Genomic DNA, 20926 nt, shown 5'->3' with positions numbered 1-20926 from the left:
GTGGAATCCCTTAGACATTACACAGTAAGTGGAGTCAGGGAAGCTACATCAAGTCTGATAAGATCTATGACGAAAAGTTCTGCAAAGAATACAGTGAAATCTCCTTTTATAAACTGCCCATACATAAGGCTCTTTGCCTGAAATGGTAATTGGTTAAATATTAAACCTGTTTATAAATGTGCAATTACTAGTATGGGACTAGATAATGTTACTTAATCCAATAAGGATAATAATAATAGCTGACACTTGAAGGTTTTATGTAAAAGATATACCCACCCAAGCAACCCAGTACATTATTAGCCACTTTTTTTTTCTAGCAAATTGAATCTTTTTAGAGGTCTGAGGGATATCTTCCGTTTTTATTAGCAATAAGCTTCACCCTTTTCTCCTGATTATCTGAAACAGATTTAAGGAAGCATAATCATTCACGTCACAGAAGGCAGTGGACTAGTGGAAACAGGATAATAGCCTGTAAATCCCTTCCTCTATCCACTCGCAGCTCTTGTCAGCAGGATTAGCTCAGTCCACCTCAGTTATTAACATGTGTCCAGGCTCTCCGGGGAGCTGCTCCAGTGCCTGGCCTCAGAGGTTCCGAGGGAGGTTGTTGGGGCCACCCTGGCTTCTGGGCATATGGGTAAGTGATATAAGGAGTTCCTGACTTTGGCAGTGGGCCCAGCGAGGCTCAGGGGACGGCTCTGGAAAGCAAGAAAGGAAGCGAAGGGGAGAAAACCCCAGCATCATGTGGAAACAGAGTCAAAGGAAAGAGTCCTGCAGCAGCAAAGGCGGGGAATCTCTCAAAGAGGGCCAAGCCGAGGGAGGGCAACACCGAAAAAGTGTCTGCTCCGTGGGTGCCATTTCTCAGATCAGCATTCCCCCCTGGCTCGAGGGCAACTACAATTACTACATCGAGGATGAGGAGGAGGGCGAAGAGATGGAGGAGTGGGAGAAGGAGCTCTCGGAAGATAATGTGCCGGAGGATGCTCAAGTAGCTCCGGACGCTCCCAGCACCCCGGACATTTCCTCCACGCTGAAGGTCAACGTGGGGGGCCAGAGCTACAGCCTGGACTACCGAGGCCTGCTCTGCTTCCCCAAGACGCGCCTGGGCCGCCTGGCCACCTCCACCAGCCGCAGCCGCCAGCTCAGCCTGTGCGATGACTACGTGGCCCAGGCCGACGAGTACTTCTTCGACCGCGACCCCGCCGTCTTCCAGCTGATCTACAACTTCTACTCGTCCGGGGTGCTGCTGGTGCGGGACGAGCTGTGCCCGCGCAGCTTCCTGGAGGAGCTGGGCTACTGGGGCGTGCGGCTCAAGTACACCCCGCGCTGCTGCCGCATCTGCTTCGAGGAGCGGCGGGACGAGCTGAGCGAGCAGCTGAAGATCCAGCGGGAGCTGCGGGCCCAGGCCCAGCTGGAGGAGGCCGAGGAGCTGTTCCGCGACATGCGCTACTACGGGCCGCTGCGCCGCCGCCTCTGGAACCTCCTGGAGAAGCCCTTCTCCTCGGTGGCGGCCAAGATCATCGGCGTCGCCTCCAGCTTCTTCGTGCTCATCTCCGTGGTGGCCATGGCCCTCAACACCGTGGAGGAGATGCAGCAGCACTCGGAGCCCGGCTCGGCCGGCGGGGACCCGCGCCCCATCCTGGAGCACGTCGAGACACTCTGCATCGCCTTCTTCACCCTGGAGTACCTGCTGCGCCTGGCATCCACACCCGACCTGCGGCGCTTCGCCCGCAGCGCGCTCAACCTGGTGGACCTCATCGCCATCCTGCCCCTCTACCTGCAGCTGCTGCTGGAGAGCCTCACGGGCGAGGACCAGGGCGGCCTCAAGGGCTCGCCCCGGGAGCACGACATCGAGACGGTGGGCTGCGTGGGCAAGGTGGGCCAGGCGCTGCGCATCATGCGCCTCATGCGGATCTTGCGCATCCTTAAGTTGGCCCGCCACTCCACAGGGCTGCGGGCCTTCGGCTTCACGCTGCGCCAGTGCTACCAGCAGGTGGGCTGCCTCCTGCTTTTCATCACCATGGGGATCTTTGCCTTCTCGGCCGCTGTCTACTCGGTGGAGCACGACGTGGTGGGCACCAATTTCACCAGCATCCCCCATGCCTGGTGGTGGGCCGCTGTAAGTAGTTGTCCTTTGCGGACACTGCTTATTCCCTCTCTCCCTGATTCATAGCATCCTGAAATATGAAAAGGGCTCTAGCCCTAACCCAATTTTACAAATGGGAGTAGGAGCCTCACAAGTTAAGGGACTTATTCAGTTTTACAAATGGGTTAAGAGACTTGTCCTGGGTCCCATAGCTAGTAAGGAGGACAGGCAGGATTTGAACCCCCTCTTCCTGGCTCCAAGTCCAGCATTCTATCCACCATGCCACACTGCTATTCTCCCTTCTCTCCCTCTGTTCTGTAATCAACCTCTTCAGACCTTTTCTTCAACAATTAGCTGCCCTATCCCCTCCCTTCCTGAAGTTCTTCTGTCTTTCTGTGCCCTGCTGGTATGAGCAGCAACTTTCACATTTTTGTCAGTCAAGTGGAATTTGGATCACATCCAGAGAATTTTTTTCCAATTCTGGAGGCTAGGTTTTAGAAAAAGAATTAATAAATCAGTGAATATTCAAATAAGGAGGCCCAGGTGATAAGGAACCTCAGATTCATGTCATACATCCACTGGACCAGAATGGGCTTCCAACCTGCTAGCCTGCTCTGTTTCAGATCCTGCCAGAGACAGGTGAGTGAGGACACAAACGGAAGTTTATTTAATTTCAGAGTGAGGAAGACAATGCCTACAGCAGACACCTCCTACCCCCTAAGAAGCAGGGCTTAACATGCTGGACCAAAGGAAGGTCTTATATACGTAAAAACCACAAGTGGGCTGGACCATGACATAATCATTTTAGGTCTTAAGTTATTGTTCTCATGGTCGGCTATTCTTGGGACAATGCAGGCATTCTTGGGTCCTGTGGGAACAGTCATTGTCTCTAGTCTCAGGGTCGTGACCACCCTGAGGGTTACTGAATCAGAATTCTGTGATGGGAACAGGAACACAGTACAAAGAATAAGAATTGTGAACATGTGATGGATGGCCTCAGGAAATAGGGAGAGCTAAATGATTCAATGAATACCTGGTGCTGGTCCAAGCAATACACTTTGCCAGAGGCTGAGTGCAAAGGATTATTGTTATGCCAAGCTCAGGGCACAGCCTGCTTGCTGGGCCTTAGCTCCGGGAAACAGGGTATCTCCAAATATTTTGACATATGTAAAGATTAGGTGGAGGACCTGAGAATCTCTAAGATGTAATGCTTTGGTATTGTAGTTTTTCAGTCCTGTCCAACTCCTAGTGACCCTTTTTTGGGGTTTTCAAAGATAATGAAGAGATTTGCCATTTCCTTCTCTAGCTCATTTTACAGATGAAGAAATGGGGACAAACAGGGTTAAGTGACTTACCCAGGGTCAGCTAGTAAGTGGCTAAGGCCAGATATGAACTCAGGAAGAGGATTCTTCCTGACTCCAGGGCAGTATTCTATCCTCTGTACCACCTACCTCTCTGAACTGAGGATATTTAGTTTTAAAGAGAAGGGGGATAGCGCATATCTCCCTTCAAGTATTTGAAGGGTTGTCATAGGAAAGAGGCATTAAGCTAATTGATCTTGGAGAATAAAATGAAGATCTGTGGCTGCAAGTTGTAGAGGCAGATTTCAGCTAAAGGTAAAGGAAAAAAAAAAAGAAGGAAACAAGTATTTATTAAGTGCCTACTATGTGCCAGGCACTGTGTTAAGCATTTAGTATGCTAAGCATAAGTATTTTACAAATACTACCTCATTTAATCCTCACAACAACCTATGCTATTATTATCCCCATTTACAGATGGGGAACTTGAGGCAAGCAGCAGTTAAGTGACCTGACCAGGGTCACATAAGCTGGTAAATGGCTGAGGATGGGTATCAACTCAAGTCTTCCTGACTCTAGTCCCCACATTTTACCTTCTGTTCCACCTAGCTGCCTCTAAAGGAAAAATTTATAATTAAATTGATCCAAAAGTGGAGTGGAATCACTGATGTAGAATGTAGTAGATCCCCATCACTAGAGTACATCAAGCAGAGGCTGGATCCCTTGTTGAAGATGTTATAGATAGGCTCTGTTCAGGTACAGATTTGACATCTGACATCTGAAATCCATTTCAAATCTGAGATTCTAACTCTATGGTTCCAGTTATTGAATATGGGTTGGATTTTATGATGATAGGATCATAGATTTAGATGTGAAAGGAACCTTCCAGGCCTCATTTTATAAATGAAGAAACTAAAACCAAGGGCCAAAGTCACACAGATACCAGTTGGCAGAGCTAGGATTCATACCTAGAACCTCCAACTCTATCCAAATCCAATACTTTTCCCACTCTATCAAGTTAACTCTACTATTCTGTCCTTGTCCTCACATCTAGGTTTATTGCTTAATTTTTTAACACATAATTCTTTAACTTATTTTTGGTCCATACCTCTGGTTTCCTTTGAGTATAATGATCTCATGATGTGGAAATACTCTTTAGTGATTCACTCTAGCAATTTTTTGTCATAAGAATTACTTGGGGGCACTAAGAGGCTAAATGATTTGGCCATAGGCATACAACTCAAATGTGTCAGGCAAACCTTGAGCCCCAGCTTCTTTACTCCAATGAAACTCAGCCCTCTATCTGATGAGGTTTAGGGGTGCTGGGGACCCCAAAATACCCGCATGCCAGGTCCTGCTCAAATGAATTCAACTCAAGCCTTCTTAAAGCCAAAGCTGGAAGCCCCTCTCTGTGTAAAGGAGGACATGGCAGTAAGCCTTGAGAAAAAAAACAAGAGAACAACAAAAGTAACTGAATTTTTCCTGATTCCCTAGCACCCAGGAAATCCAGAGAGTTGGGCACCCATGTAACTGACATTTCTCTAATTTCCTAGTGCCCAGGAAATTCAGAGAATTGTGCACACTTGCTTTAGAGGGTATGCCCAGGTCCGCTGCCTCAAACACAGCCACTGGACCAACAACCTGAGAATTCCCTAGCGCCCAGGAAATTCAGAGAATTTGCCTGATACTGGGACCTGAAGCCAGGGCTGAAAATCGGCTTCCAAAGTGCTGGGAGAGCAAGGAGGGGATAGGGAGAGGGGGAGGCTCACATACCTTCCAGTCTTAGCAGAAGGACTTGAGATTAGCAGCTCTTCCCAGTCAGGGAACCATAAATTATGAGGTTTAGGAGTGCTGGGGACCCCAAAATACCGACACACCAGATCCTGCTTGAATGAATTCAACTCAAGCCTTCTTAAAACCAAAGAAAACAAAGTTTATTAAAGACTCGCCATCTTGAGTTGGCTCTTAAGGAGCCTAAGCATTTGTAACGCTTATATTCACAAGTAGGCTAGGTAGAATCTCAGCTAGACAGAGTCTGAGCTGGATTAAATCTAAATGCCTTCATGGAGGTGAGATGGAACTAAATACAGAAAAGACTGTAGGAGGGTTCTGGGGGTAGTCTGGGAGTCTAGGGTGATGGGAGGAGAGGTTTAGGGAGAGTCTTGAGGAGAAGTCCAAGGAGGGGTTGACTGGTCAAGGGTTGGAAACAGCTGGAGGCGATCAGGAGATATCAAACAATGTAGGGCTTGGGTAGGAAGCAGGTGGGGAAATCCAGGTCTTGATAGGAGCAATATGGGAATGAATACCGATAGACTCTAGGGAGATCTTGATGGGACTGGTCAGCAGCCTGGAGAATGGGGTTTTGATGGGATCAGGGGTGGGGAGTGCAACAGGGACCTCAGCACTGAGATAATGTAAAGCCCATGGGCTACCAGAGACTGCCAGAACAAATGGGAAGATTAGATTTGAATAAGAAAGACCAGATTAAGTGGAAAGATTCAAGAGGAGCTCAAGGAGGCTCTCAGAGTCTGAACCCCATCATATTCGTTATGCATATTGCCTCTACTCTTTCTTAATAACATACACTAAAGACAGAAAAATCATGGCTTGCCAAGGACTTTTGCTAGAAGGCTGGGTTTTGCCACCCCCCACCCCAAGGTACAATGTTGTTAAGCTATCTGACTCTGAACAAATGTGGGTTCACGGTCACATCTACATTTCTCTAGTGCTGCAGTCATTTCATGCCAAATGATCAAAAATCTTCACTATAAAAGAGAAACTATACAAATTGAACTCATGCACTATAACTTGACCCTTCCCAAATATCATTTACTTTAGGGAGATATGAAGAAGGAAGAAAGAAAAGTCTCATATAGTTATGTGATGCAGAGTGATGGAGGGCAAAGATTCCATTCCTCAAAACAAGTTGGAGGCATGGTGCATGTATGCAAAATAAAGTCATGAGACTGATTCCACTGGCATAGATAGACAGACAGACAGACAGACAGACAGACAGATAGATAGATAGATAGATAGATAGATAGATACTGATAGATAAATATATATGTAAAGATCGATACTCCCTCTGACTATATAACCCAACTCCTTTCCCTCTTCCCATGCCCCATGCTTTCTAATCCCTCTTAATTCTTATCCATGACTTTCCATAAATCTCTTTAGATTTACTCATTGCAATGGACTTCATAAGCAACATATGAAAATCAGTCCCATTACTTTTTTTAAATTACTTTTTCCACTTATAGTACACTGACTCCTGGTATTGAATTTCCTTAAATCTTCTTAGATTAACCCATTGTAATAGGCCTCACACGCAACATATGAAAATCAGTCCTATTAATTTTTTTAATTACTTTTTAAAAGTTTGATATTTTTTACCTTTATGCTATAATCATTTCCAGATATAGTGCCCCAATTCCTTATAATCAGTCTTCTCTTTTAATGAGAAAATAAGAGAAGAAAAATGGTTAATCAAAACCAAGCAACAGTATCTGAAATATTCTCCACTTTGAGTCTCTCATCCAAGAGAAAGGAGATAACGCTTCATCATCTGTTGTCCAGGACCAAGACTGGTCATTAACAATTACAGAGAGTTTGTTTTCTTTTTAGCATTCTTTTCATTTACATTGCTGTAGCTGAGTATATAGTCTTCTTGGTTCTGCAAATTTCACTCTGCATCAATTTATAGAAGTTTTCTCATGTTTCTCAGAATTCTTCATGTTCATCAATTATTGCATGATAATATTCCATTATGTTTATATAGCACAGTTTGTTCATCCATTCCCCAGGGAAGCTTACACCAAGGTTAGACTCTTTACTTGATGGTCACACTTGATATAGGTATACATAAAGATAGGCAGTAGGATCATCAGGGAGAAGAAACTTAAGGGATCATCTAATTCATCCTTTTGATGGCAGAACAATTCATCCATCAACAGAAAATTTGCTAAGAACCAAATTTAAATGGATGGGCTGATCCCAGATGGGTGTTTTTCTTAAGGATCATTTCCCCTCTCCATAGATTTCATAAGATCCTTGGTAGCTCATTCCAAAAGGTTAAGGGCAATCCTCCTTTATTTCCAAGAAATGTCCCCACACAAACAAGCTTAGTCCTTCATGTGTGGATATCTGTATATACACTAACACAGTGCAATAGAAGACAGAATCTTCTCCCAAATAGTGAAGATAATTCATCTCACACTAACTATTAAAAACTGAGTCATCATTATCCCTATTATAGTCCATAAACTCTGTTAACATTCAGTCCAGATGATTTCATTTCCCCCTCTTCAGCAGGATGTACCAAGTTAACTCTGAAATATAGCACATTCAAAGGTACTATTCCTTCCCATTCATTAGAATTGACATCACAATTAAACTGGATGAGTCATTTGTATTAATCACTATCCCAAATATTCCTAGTTCAGGTCCATTATAGCACTCTGCCTCTGGGAGTACTCTGAGTCATTCTGTTTTTACAGGTGAACTCAAAGGGTCACCAACATACAAACATTCCAGATAGAAGCTGCCCAATCAGGACAAGCCCCTTAGTTGTCAGGATGTCCAGTTGTTCCCCAACTGGACATATTGTAAATACTGAAACTCAGAGCAAACTGTTGCCCCAAACAAGTAGGTATTTCTCCCACTGTGTGCTGGAGATAGATAAAAGATACTAATAAAATCACAAAATTGTAGGGACCTTCAAGATCTTCTGGTCCTCATTTTAAAGATGAGGAAGTAAAGACCTGCCATCCCATTCTTTAACAGGAGATCATTTTCCTATTGGGTACCCTTGAATTCTCTGCCTTCCTTCCTTTATTGTCAGATGAATTCCTAAAGAGAGTGGTGTTGGGTTGCTGGCTTGACCTTGGGCTTTAGGAAAAACTACCAAATGTAATGTTCCTTTCTCCTACTACCTTATCTTGGAAATGAAAAGCCATATCATGTACTCAAAAACATATTTCCCCAGGGCTGCATTTGTTTCATACACATTCATCGAGAGAAGAAATAAAAAAAGAAATCTATTTCTGTAGTTTATTTTATTGGACTTCCTTAGAGGCCCTGAGGCCTCCACAGCAGATAGAGAGCTGACCTAGAAGAAGAAAAGCCTGAATTTCAGGTCCTATCACTGGTATATTCAGGCTGTGTGATCCTGGCCAATTCATTTCAACTCTCAGAGCTCTAAGCAACTTTCTAAGCCTAGAAATTGCAGAGAAGGTGCCTACATGAATTGACAGAGGGAGTTTTCTCACTTAGGAGTTCCCTTTATCAATGAAACCACAGGCCTACCTAATCTGTATCCCCATTTTACTTAGACAAATTAAGTAATAATATCATTCAAAACTAAAATGGAAGGAATCAAGTCTTTCACCAAGAAGGAAAAGATCTGAGAACACAATGGTTGTCCCCTTTCTTCCTCCTCTTTCCATCCCCCCTATTGGGCTTTCTAAGTGTGCAGAAAAATAAGATAATATGGTTTAGAGCTGTTCCAGAATGCTTGTGATCTTTAGGTGGCATGGGTACATAATAGTGTTTAAAAAAAAAAGAATGTAGAATGTACATAAAGCTTTCAATCTAAGTCTTCTTTAAGTGTGTGGTTTTATCCTAGGAGGCATTTTTGTTTGGTCATTTTCTTTTTTTATATAAAAAATACATTGAGGAAATGCTTCTCTCAGTGGAGGGGCAGTAGACTGTGTTTATGGGATGTCGAATTACCTGTTAGACTTTATTGGGAAGTAACTGTCATATTCTTTAAAAATATAACATTTAAAAAAAAACAATAGGGCCATGTAGCAAAACATTGTTTTCCTTAGAGCCCAGGAGAGTGAATAAATGTCATAGAAACTGAATGTGGCCATGTTACACTGATGACCGCTTTCCTCCGCCCTTGCCAAATTCTTCATATCTGGGCAGTGAGCAAAGCAGGTAACATGCTCTTAAAGACCTTCCTGCATGTTTTTTTACAAAGCAGATTCTGATATCCTGTAGAATGCATAATGAAGGCATCATTTCAGAATGCCTTATTCATTAATGGGCCCCAATATTCCAAGATGGCACTTCTAGATCACTGGATCATGGATTTAGAGACAGAAGGAACTTTAGAGGTTATCAACTCCCTCATTTGACAGAGAAGGAAACTGAGGCCTGACTTTTACCTGAATCCTCTGACTCCAAAACTAGTGCTCTCTCTCCACTGCACTATTCTGGATATCATGTCTGCTTGCATTGCCTCCTGTCAGGAAATAGCTTAGTGCTCCTCCCCTGTGGGGAATAAATGATCTCCTCCAGGATACACATGTTACTACTCTAACACAAAAGTTTTTAACCACTTTTTGTGTATCATGGAACTTTTTATCAATCCAGTGATGCCAGCGGACCCTTTCTTAGAATAATACTTTGTTGCCAATAATTATAAGAAAATGTTAAATTTCAGTTAGAGGTTAATGAAAGCAAAGATATATATGTATGTATGTATGTATATGTATATGTATTGTATCCAAGTTCACAGATGCTCCAAAATTTATTTAAGAACTCCTTGGCTAAGAAACAGTCCTACAAGGAAATGAAATTTATATTTTAACAAACATACTAGAATTTATCACATGGAAATGAGTGTCATTTCCTTCAGAATAGTCACCTCAGGAAGCCATATATTTATTGCATTAGGCATATCTTTTGGGGATTGACCATATTCTGGGTCACATCCAGTGAATACTCTCAATCATGACAGATGCTTATGGTTGGAGGGTGGATTTAGTCGATGGAAATTGCCAAAAGTCATTTGAAGAAATTTCTGGTCAATAATGTATATATAATGTCCAGAAATTACTATAGTTCATTTTGGGGCTTCATTTTTAAATCTTAACCTTAGCAAGAATAAATTCAGGTTACCCATGCAAGAAAGGCATTAGTAAAATTGATCATTAAAATAAATCAATTTTTAAAAATCAATTAATTGGGTGATAAAGCTGGGCAACACCATTTGAGGTAAAAAAAAAAAAAAAGAGATGTGTAAGTATAAAATAATTCTATGGATTTATGGGTGTGTTGGCTTATAAAATGTCCTCCAAGGCAGTTCCAAAAAGGTCCTTAGCAGTAAAGAAGAGCATCATGAAAGTAAGTTGATAACTTCTCAAGGTGATTCCTTTGAAGAAGTTAAAACATTTGCATGTTTAACACCTTGTATATTTGTTCTAAAAATTCAAACACAAACAAAGAGTTTCTCTACTTGTATTTATAAATGGTCTTCAGGTGACTGAGAAGTGAACATGCTCATCAAAGGAATGAGCCATCAACTCCCAGAAAGCAGTTTATCTTTGACTTCCCACTACATAGAAAAACAAAGATTGTTTTGCTTTTACTGTAAAAAGAACTCTGAATTTGGACACCTCTATGCTATAGAATAAAATTCAATTTTTGTCCTTTGTATAGCATTTGGTTGGCCAGGACTGACTTTCTTATGCACATCTGGAAAACTGCCAAATGAAGAACACATTCCTACTTATGAAACAAATAAGATAGGGAAAATACGTGAATTTTAAACAAAATTATGAATTTCCACTTCATAGGGTGATTTAGCTGCCATGGAGAAGAGGCAACCTGTTTTCTCAGAGTCTAAGAATGGATCTCAGAAATATTGGCCCAAATCCAAGGCCCAGCCGCTGCTTTCACAAGAACCCTGTAGAATCAATTTGGAGCCAACTCTGAGCCTTTGTTTCTAAATCTTAGCCTCTGTCAGAGTCATATGAGTCGGATCACTCACTAGAGGAAGGATTTGTTCTGTGGAAAGTGGAAAAAGAAATTACGCATAGCCGAGAAAATTTGACCCTACATTAAAGTGAAGGAGCCGATGATATCATAATCGTAAAGTGGCATCTGACTATCTGGAAAATGCAGACTATATATAAATAAAGTAGAGGATTATGAATTAATTAATAAATAATTACTCTAGCCCTCCATAAAATCAGGCTGCAAGTGAAGCTAGAAAGAGCTCTAGAAGCAAAGAAGTGTTTTGCCCTCCACTGTAGACATTAAATTGGCAGGTAGGTAAATCAGCTTTTAACGAAAAATTGATCTGATGAGAGCTATAGTGTCTGATAAGAGGCAGCCACGTGGTTCAGTGGGTAGAACGCTAGGTCTGAAGTCAAGAAAATCTGAGTTCAAATTCAGCCTCAGATACTTATCGGGTGTGTGACCCTGGACAAGTTAGTTAGCCTCTGTTTGCCATAATCCCCTGGAGAAGGAAATGGCAAACCAGTCTATTATCTTTGCCAAGAAGACCCCGTAAACAGTATTGTCATGATATTATCCATTGGGTCATGGAGTATTGGACACAACTTGAACAACAATACTATTTTTTTCATCTCAGACCTAGGCAGAACGACTAGTTAGAGAGGTAGCCAGGTGATACAGTAGCTAGAGTACTGGACCTGGAGTTGGTAGAACCTGAGTTCAAATGAAGCCTCAGACACTTCCTAGATGTGTGACCCTGAACAAGTCACTTAACCCTGATTGCCTTAAAAAAAAAAAAAGACTAATTACATGTTCCTGTCCTTTGCTTTCCTACTCCAGGCTTCTAATTATTATTCTAATATTATTAATCATAATATTGGGTATTCATGTAGAATTTTAAGGTTTTCATAGAATTTTGTGGTACAAGGAGAGTTGCAGATTAAGAGTCATAAGGTCCAGATTCCTCTCCCTCCTCTGTCTCTACTTATGCGACCTTCAGCAAACAATTTCATCTATCCAGCTTTCGGTTTCTCCACTTGTAAAATGAGAGCCTTAGCCTAGACAGATGATTACTATAGTTGCCTTTCTCCTGTAAATCTATACTCCATCCACACATCTTCTTAGTTGATAATTTTGCTTCTCCTTTTATTTTTCCTCCAGGTGAGCATATCCACAGTAGGCTATGGAGACATGTATCCAGAAACTCACCTAGGCAGGCTTTTTGCCTTCCTCTGCATTGCATTTGGAATCATCCTAAATGGGATGCCCATCTCAATTCTCTACAACAAGTTCTCTGATTACTACAGCAAACTGAAAGCCTATGAGTACACTGCAATGAGGAGGGAAAGAGGAAAGGTTGATTTTACCAAAAGAGCCATGAAGAAAATGTCTGAATGTCTAACCAGAAGCCTCACCCATCAGATTCCAAGGCAAGGTAGTTAAAATTTCCTTTGGGATATTTCTGCCATCCATGAACTTTATTCAAGCGACCCTATGTAAAGTCCAAAGGAGACTAGAACAAGAACCAGGAGATATGTTTGAGAAGGATACAACGTCTTGAATATTCTGAACTCGTTTTGGCTTCGTTTTCTTCCTTTGTAAGATGGAGAGCTTGGACTAGAGGCACACTCATCATAAAGTCCCTTCCACCTTTATCAGTCAAAGGTACTGAATCATCTCAGGAGACTAAACTTTGGTTTTTTTTCTTGTCCCCAATAGTACCAGGGTCACACAGCTAGTAAGCATCAGAATACATATTTGAACTCAGGCCTTTCACCTAATACTCTATCCACTACATAATTCTGCATCAATAAAAATATATGCCTTCATAAAAAATAACATTAAAAAGTAGCCTCATGTATGATCCCTATCTTACTTACCTGAGTCTCAGCTAGGTATACAGAATATAAAGAATTCAATAGAACATAAGCTTCTTAAGGGAAAAAAAATATTTTTGTTTTTGAGTCCCTACCATCTAGAGATATCTGATACAAGTAATAAATGTAATAAACGTTTGCTGATTAAAAGAATTCACTCACCACTCAGTGAACATAAATGCTCAGTTTTGATCACTGTGATCTGAGAATACAATTTGCCAGATAGGCTGTACTTGCCTTTCTTTTATATTAATACCAGGCACACTTGCTTCATTTCCTGTGCAAGCTAATTTTTCTAGTACCCAAGTCCTCCATGTGACCAGCTGTGAATTCTCTATAGGATTCACATCTAAGCAGATGTTGCAATAGAATTTTAAAACCCAAATAAAGCCACAGGTATACTTGGCCCTTGGGGACTTGTATCTACTATCATCAAGCAATCATCTTATGAATTTGAATCTGACCTCATGCCAGATGTGACCATAAAAATGACAGTCATTATTGTATAGGACCACAAGAAACCTCACAGAATCACTAGCGCTGGAACTAGTTCTTCCAAAAATATTCAGGATATGTGTGTGTGTGTGTGTTTGTATGTACATGTGTATGCATGTGTATTTAGATACTCCTATCCCCCACCACCACCATGCATCCTTCAGGCTACTAGCTTTCCTTTAATGAATTCCCTAGGGAGGATAAACATTTTTATTAAGTTCTAGCTGGGATTGTTAAGTGAAACAAGGGATGGAAAATGGTCAGGACCAGACTCACAGGCTCATTATTAGTCACCACCACTCTCTTTCTTGGTGAGAGAGGTATTATCAGCCAGACCTTTCTCTGGGATTAAATTGGGTGGGGACTTACAAACTGGGCATTTTTTTCAGAAGCATAAATTTTTCTAGATCGCCAGAGAAGTCATCTACTAAAGGATTACACAAGTGCATTCTATGATCACCTCACTCCACTGGCCCACAATAATGCAAAAACCTCCCCCAAGAATGAGGTCTAGTGGGAAAAGCACTGAATTTGGAGTAAGTTGCCCTGAGTTTTGGGTCTGCCACTCACTAGCTGCATGATATAAACAGATCACTCCAGGTCTTTGGGTCTCAGCTTACTCATCTCTAAAATGATAATATTACACTAGGTTGTTTTTTTTTTCTGAAGTTCCTTTTAGCTCTAAAAATAATCCATGTCCTGCTCTGCTGTCAGTAACAGGATATCAGACAAACCGTAGCTTAAATCCTCTAGTTCTCCAACAGGCTTACCTATAAAACATGAAGTATCTTCCATCCAAGAGTTATATGAGAGTCTATTATTTGCTGCTGTCCCCATCAAAGTGGTTTCTGCATTGTCAGTCCATTTACTCAAGTAGGATGGGGCTACTGATGGCACCCTCTTCAGCTATCACTGTAGTGATAAAGCAGAGTGGAGAAGTGGTACCTTTCCTATGATCCTGGCCCTGACCCAGAAACTGGGATTAGGTTTCATGGTAGCACATGGAGTCACAGAATTATTGATCCTATCTCCGGAAGGGACTTTAACAGATTACCGGATCCCACACCAGTTCTTCAAACAGGTAAATTATTATCTTCTTTCCCTGGAGGCAACTGGAGCCCAGAAGGATATTTTATTCAAGGGCACATAACTTGTAGAAAATTGTGACTTAGGGACTAGAAGCCAAGGCTGTTATCTTCTGGTTGCTTCACTCTGACCATGTATTGGTCTACTGGTATTGCTCACCACACCTGCCAGACCAGAAATCCAGGGACCATGTTTTAGATGGGCTAAGCCATCTTTGAAACTCTCATCCGAAGGTTGAGCTATACTAATTGGTGAGAGCCTGCTATATCTACTGCACTCTAGATTCACACATGCTTCAACCCTCTCCCTCTTTCTGTCACTTGCTTTGGGAACAGTCATCAAGTTCACTCAATCATTGCTTCTGGGAGGACCATGTAAATTGACTACTCAATGGCTCCAATGATCATCTCTGTGGCTTCCCAGATCAAAACACTCTTCCTTAGCCTATTTCCTTTTTATGGTTTTCCCCCACTAATGTAATGTAAGCCCTTTGAAGACAAGGACTCTGACTTTTTTGTATTTGTATCCCCAGCACTTGGCACAATGCCTGGCACATTTAACAATAAACAATTTTTCATTGATTCATTTATCCTTTTAGCTCTCTCTAGAAATGGAATGTCCTTCAGATGTCACTCAGAAATTGCATTATTCTAATGCCGTAATCCTTAGGCTATTGCCCTCACTCAATGAAGAGAGTTCAGCGCTTTGAGGACAACTTCACTATAGAAATTATAACGTGCTGTTAGAGGAAAAGGATTATGTTTTCTATCTGCTGAAAGATGAATCAGTTCACAACCTGGTGTGGGGGGTTGGGAGGGGAGGGCAGAAAACAGGGGGGAGAAAGGTCCTCCCTCATCGCCTCCAAAAGCTTTGAGCCCATCTGTCACTTCTTTCTATTTTCATAACTAGCGCAGGGTGATAGTGTGGAACTAGTACTGGGGTCTGCAGCATCAGTCTCTCAGGGAGCAGCTCAGATCTATGAGGGAAGGAAAAAAGCCCCCAAACACTTAAAGCCCCATAACCTGACCCCCTTCTTACCACCTCTTCCTCCAGGCCATTTATCTCATTAAAACATAAGGGTACTCGTGGGATCTTTAGGAAGGGGGGACCAATCTCATTTTTCACACCCTTTGGAAATTAAAAGTCTTTTCTGAAAATAAATTGCTTTGCTCTTTGAAGCAGTTAAAGAAAGAAGGGAGCTATTCATGGAGGAGTAAAAGGGACAGAGGTGGAGAGGCAGGGGAAACATGGAGAAAATACGGAACAGAGAAAGAACTAGAGATAGAAATAAGAATTAGGGAGAGAGAGATGAAGGGAGAGGGAAAGAATGAAAAGCCAAAGAAAGGAAGAAAAGAAATAGGGAAAAGTGAAAGTTAGAAAGAATATGTGACTTTATCATTGTGTTACTGACATTTCCTATATACGCATCTTGTCATGGGATTATAGACTTCATCTTAGATGTCATCTAGTCCAACGCTTTATTTTACAAATGAGGATACTGAGACTTGGAAAGGTTAAATAATTTGTCCAAGGTCTCCTAGGTGTGCTAAGTTACAGAGTTAGGATTGAATCCAGCTCAAAATTCAGGTCTCTGATTGAGGGGGTTGGGGGTGGAGAGAAAGATGAGGGAGAAGGGAGGAGGAGCAGGAGAAGAGGGAGGGCAGGACAACAAAGCAGCAAAGGTGGTCAGTTAAGGAAAAGGTAGGCTTTTAGCAGCATTCAAGCAGGTTCCCCTTGCCAAGACCCTGTCTTTGGACTGCCCTTTCAGAAGGATCTGTAGGAAGTGAACAGTGAAGTTTCTGGACAGGAAAGAGAATATGAGAAGCTTGCAGGCTAGGGCTACTTAGAAGTTCAGTGGAAAGAATTCAGGATCTGGATTCAGAAGACATAGATTCCAATTCTAGGTCCTGCCACTCTTTCCAACATATTGTCATTCTTTTCATTTGCCTCAGTTTCTCCTCACTGAGCAAGAAGAAAAAGCCAGCTCGCTTCTTGCTCCACATAGCTCCCTCCTGAACCTCTAACACTATCACCCCACAGTTTCTTCTTAGAAGGTAACATCATCTGATTACATTACCCTATATATCTGGACATTATAATTTTGTCCAGATATGAAGAGTTGAGAGGGCAGTCTTTGGGACCCAGTATAGACTATAGAAATGTTAGATAATATTGTCTGGATTATGCAGTATCCCTGCAATTTTTTCAGAGGTTCATTAAATCAGTGTTTTGGGAATTACTGTGTCACATGTATTCAAACCTCCAGGACAAATGTGATTCTGAAGATAACTTTGCTCAATGATCCACTGAATATAGGTCCTGGTCAACTGCTAGCCTCCAAGCCATTCTCCCAGCTTCTTCCGAAACTTTAGAACTTGGTTCGTAGCTTTCCTTTTCATACTTCATTCTTGGTGACTTCCATACCATTTCTAACAGACATTCTGATCTCCAAATTCATTAACTGTCTCACTTCCCCTAAGCGTCCCCCATGAGCTCCAGCTCCACTTTATCTCATCCACAAACAAGGGTTGGTTACACTTTAGAACTCACTATCATTTGAAATTGTTCTATCTCCAAGATCCCAAAATCTGAAATTCCCCTCTATAATCAGAGCAGCCTATCTGTCCATCTCTGATAAAGCCTCTACCCTCTTTGTTGGTCTTCGTTATCTCAACCTTCCATTTTTTGTATTCTCCATGTTCTCCCTGTCCATCATTATCTATGTTCTCCTTTCTCTTTCCTCCCTTCACGGTCTTGACCATGGATAAAGTTGGACATTTTATCAAGGGACTGTACTTCTTCTTTGACTAGCTTTCTTTCTTGTCTTTTTTCCTCTTCCTGCTTTGTTAATAACCAACTTTCACATTCCCTTAATCTGCCTTATCACTCCCACCCCCAAGGTGTCAGGGAAAGTTAATGAACTATGCTGACAAATTCATGCTCTCTAACCTCAACTGGATCATAACTGCTATAAAGGAATCCTTTTATTCTTATCAGACTTATTATCCTTTCCTGAGTGCCTTTTCCAAGCCTCTCTCTGCAAGATCTCAAATTCTACCCCAGCTCCTCTCTCTCAGCAAATGACCTCAACCCATTTCAATTGAAAAGAATGAGGTCATCTTTTGTGAGGTCATTCCATAACTTCCATAACTATATTCCATCCTTCATAACTAAAAATCTCTTCCTTAACTCACTCACCATTACTTTCTTTGCTGTAGACTTAGAAAATAAGATTGACTGCTTCTTTGCAATTTAATGAATTAACTCCCTCAGGGTCTGGGGTCTAGACTCTAGAAGACCTGGTATGGAGGTCAAGGTTATAAGTCTAATTTGGAGAGTTCTGGTTCAAGTGGGAAGGAGAGGGAAAGCAGCAAGAGGTGGTTGGTGAAATGGCCTAGATGAATGGCCAGATGGGATATGAAACTAAATACCACTGTTCCGTTCACTCTGAGCTGTGGTCCTATAGATTCTTTGAGCCTCTTATTTTTGCTTCCAAACCTTTAAGAATCTTTTTTTCATTATCCCTACCTTTCCTCAACATCCTCATTTTATTAGTCACTTTCTTGCTAATAGCATCATGTTCCAGTATCATGCTGTTTTCATAGCCAGTCTCCATTTCCTATTAATACTTTTATCTTTGGAGTATGTACTTTCAAAAAAATCAAACCTCTTATATTTACATGTTAAACGCAGACTCCATCTTACTTTGGGAAATATCAACATCATCTTTTATTTCTCAAATACTCTAATAATCCAGTGGAACCATAATTTCATTGATGTGGGCATTCCCTCAGTGATTCAGCTCACACACATGTCTGCCCAGCCCGTGAGACTCTTGTCCATGTCCTCCCATAAATTTACTACAGGAGGTCAAACTAACATGTCAGGAGCCTTCCTCAAGTTCTTTTCAGATTTCTGGGTTACCAATGGAACATATGGGCAGTCAGTCAATCATTTCTCTCTCTCCATGCATGCCTGGGCCATCCTTTTTCCTGGTGCTACATTTTTCTAATGACATCCTTTATTTCACTTCTGCATGATTCCCACACAGAAGACTTCTTGGGGCCTATGTGTTATCACAACCAGTTCATAGAAACAAATTTCAAGCTGGAAGGGTCCTTAAAGGACACAGATTCCAACTTCTTTATTTTATACATGAGTAAAAGGAAGGCTTTTACTATAGAGAGGTTAAATGACTTGCCCAGTTTCACACATCTAGTAAGTGTCTGAGGCTAGATTTTAACTCAGATCTTCATGACTCCAGGTATAGTGTTCTATCTATTATTCTATTATGCCTCAATACACAATAATTGCGGGGGAGGGATGGGGAAAGAAAAAGGAGAGGAGAGTGAGAAAATTGGAATTGTTTTTCCTCTTTTCCCTGCAGTCATTCCCGTTTGTACCCCAAAAGAAATGCCACATCTACTATCTGAGATGAACCAACGAAATAAAGCAATGAAGTATTAATTTTTCTTTTTTAACCTTGGACATGAAAATAATCCTGCTACCTGTTTGTGATTCAATCAGAGAGCCTGGGAATCAACATTTCAGCTTCTATATCAATGGCCAGGGTGGATCTCACCACCTGAAAGGAAAGTGATAATGGCTAAACTTTTTAGACCTTCTGGAATGTGGCACTCAAAACAAGAGGAAAGTGAATAGAGGCATGGCAACACCTGCTACCTCCCCTCTCATGCTCTGTCCCTCATCTACCTTATTTTGCCCCCCCCCCATTCCAGTTTTTATCCAGTCAGTAGCTAAGTCTACCATCTCTCATTATGACTCTAAGAGACATTCATGCACATTAAGCCTAGCAAATAAAAAGCATGATGGAGTGAAAATTGTCCTGAACTGGTATTCCCAAGGCATGTTTCTCTAAACTTTGCTCTGTCACTAATTGGTTGTCTGATCTTGGACCATTTGCCAGAAGGCTCTATTTCAATGGCTTCACCCATCAAATGAAGATGATTTTAACTGCTTCAAAAAATTTCTATGAAGATCAAATCCCCTACATTTGTTTTTTATGCTAAGCTCTGGAGAGAACATAAAGAAGTTTTTTTAAAGGGTTCCCACCCTCAAATAGGGGATAATCTAGTTGTGGAAATAACTGGAAACAACCTCAGAGACCATAAAACCTCTTCTCCCAGGAGTGGCTGAGGAAACTGAGGATCAGGAAAGTTAATAGTCAATAAGCATCAGGTAGGACTTGAACCCAAGACCCTTGATTCTAGAAAGGGTTCTCTCCATTATACCATACTGCCTTTCATGATATTTAAAAAAAGGAAAAAAGTTATACCAGGTGAAGTAATACATGAAAGGTTCTTAGGAAAAAAACTTATTAAAATGTAAGCCCTCATGATGATGATCAAAGTTTAAAGATGTGGTATCTTCTGCCACAAGTGCCTAAAAGGAGATAGATTGGAGGAAAGATGCAGTTCCCTGAGGAAGAAAGCAGAAAGACATGAGTTCAAATCCAGCTGCAGATACTGGCTAGTGGTGTGACCCTGGACAAGTCACTTAACCTCTGTCTTTCTGAACAAATAAACATTTATTGAATTTGAAGCATTTATCTCCCCACCAAGTACCTAAAAGAAGATCTACTAGAGGAAAAAAAATGCATCTTTGATAGAGAAAGCAGAAGGACCTAAGTTGAAATCTAACCTCAGACACCTGTTAGCTGTGTGACCCTGGGCAAGTCACTTAACCTCTGTTTTTCTTAGTTTCCTTAAATATAAAATGGGGATAATAACAGCACCCACTATGGGGATTCAGTAAGATATTTGTAAATTGCTAAGCATGGTGCCTGACATATACTAGGTGCTTAATAAATACTTGTTTCCTTCCTCCTTATTGGGAAATGGAGCATCAAACCACTTAAGCAGCTCAGCTGGTTCTTCTAACAATGCGCCAGAGCATCTACTTGCACTCAACCAATATTATACTTTGCAGAACAGCTTTGTGTTTTTTGGATGAATCACAAGTCTTTGGTTGGGGTAGGGAAATTTTTTTTTAAAGGCTGAGACCTCCAGGAAAAAATTACCATAAATGGGTTAGAGAGAGAAGACTAGACCAAAAGAGGAGGAAAAAAAAAAGAAAAGAAAAAATTCAACTTTTCCCATTTGCTTTCAAGGACTTTTTTTTTCCTGCAAAAGCATCTCTCTCTATGCTTCCCTGCTTTTTCCACAAACTCCCTGCAGCATCAGTGGGGTAATTTCATCAGGTGTTTACATAACCTCTATTGACTTTTTCTACTCTGTAAAGTAGAAATGTCACAATCAAGAACTTTATCTTGGCTTGACACAAACTGAAGGCTACAGATGGATTCACTTTCCTAAGGA

General features: G+C 41.5%; 1 protein-coding gene across 1 annotated transcript; it reads left to right on the top strand.

Moving 5' to 3' along the window:
* The first annotated feature begins 575 nt into the window (after positions 1 to 575).
* KCNV2 (potassium voltage-gated channel modifier subfamily V member 2) lies at positions 576 to 15134 on the top strand. Its single transcript, XM_072610737.1, has 2 exons — positions 576 to 2116; positions 12292 to 15134. Exons 1-2 carry the CDS (start codon positions 740 to 742, stop codon positions 12571 to 12573), a joined length of 1659 nt encoding a protein of 552 aa, XP_072466838.1. The 5' UTR covers positions 576 to 739; the 3' UTR covers positions 12574 to 15134.
* Positions 15135 to 20926: the final 5792 nt, after the last annotated feature.

This window comes from Notamacropus eugenii, chromosome 1 (assembly GCF_028372415.1).
Source record: "Notamacropus eugenii isolate mMacEug1 chromosome 1, mMacEug1.pri_v2, whole genome shotgun sequence".
NCBI lineage: Eukaryota > Metazoa > Chordata > Mammalia > Diprotodontia > Macropodidae > Notamacropus > Notamacropus eugenii.
This window is presented reverse-complemented; position numbering and strand designations above follow the sequence as displayed.

Bases quoted from the DNA above. Each gene is read 5' to 3' on its own strand.
- KCNV2 (XM_072610737.1), top strand. From the start codon at position 740: ATGTGGAAACAGAGTCAAAGGAAAGAGTCCTGCAGCAGCAAAGGCGGG. The intron at 2,117-12,291 runs GTAAGTAGTTGT...TTTTTCCTCCAG, and splicing joins ATGCCTGGTGGTGGGCCGCT to GTGAGCATATCCACAGTAGG.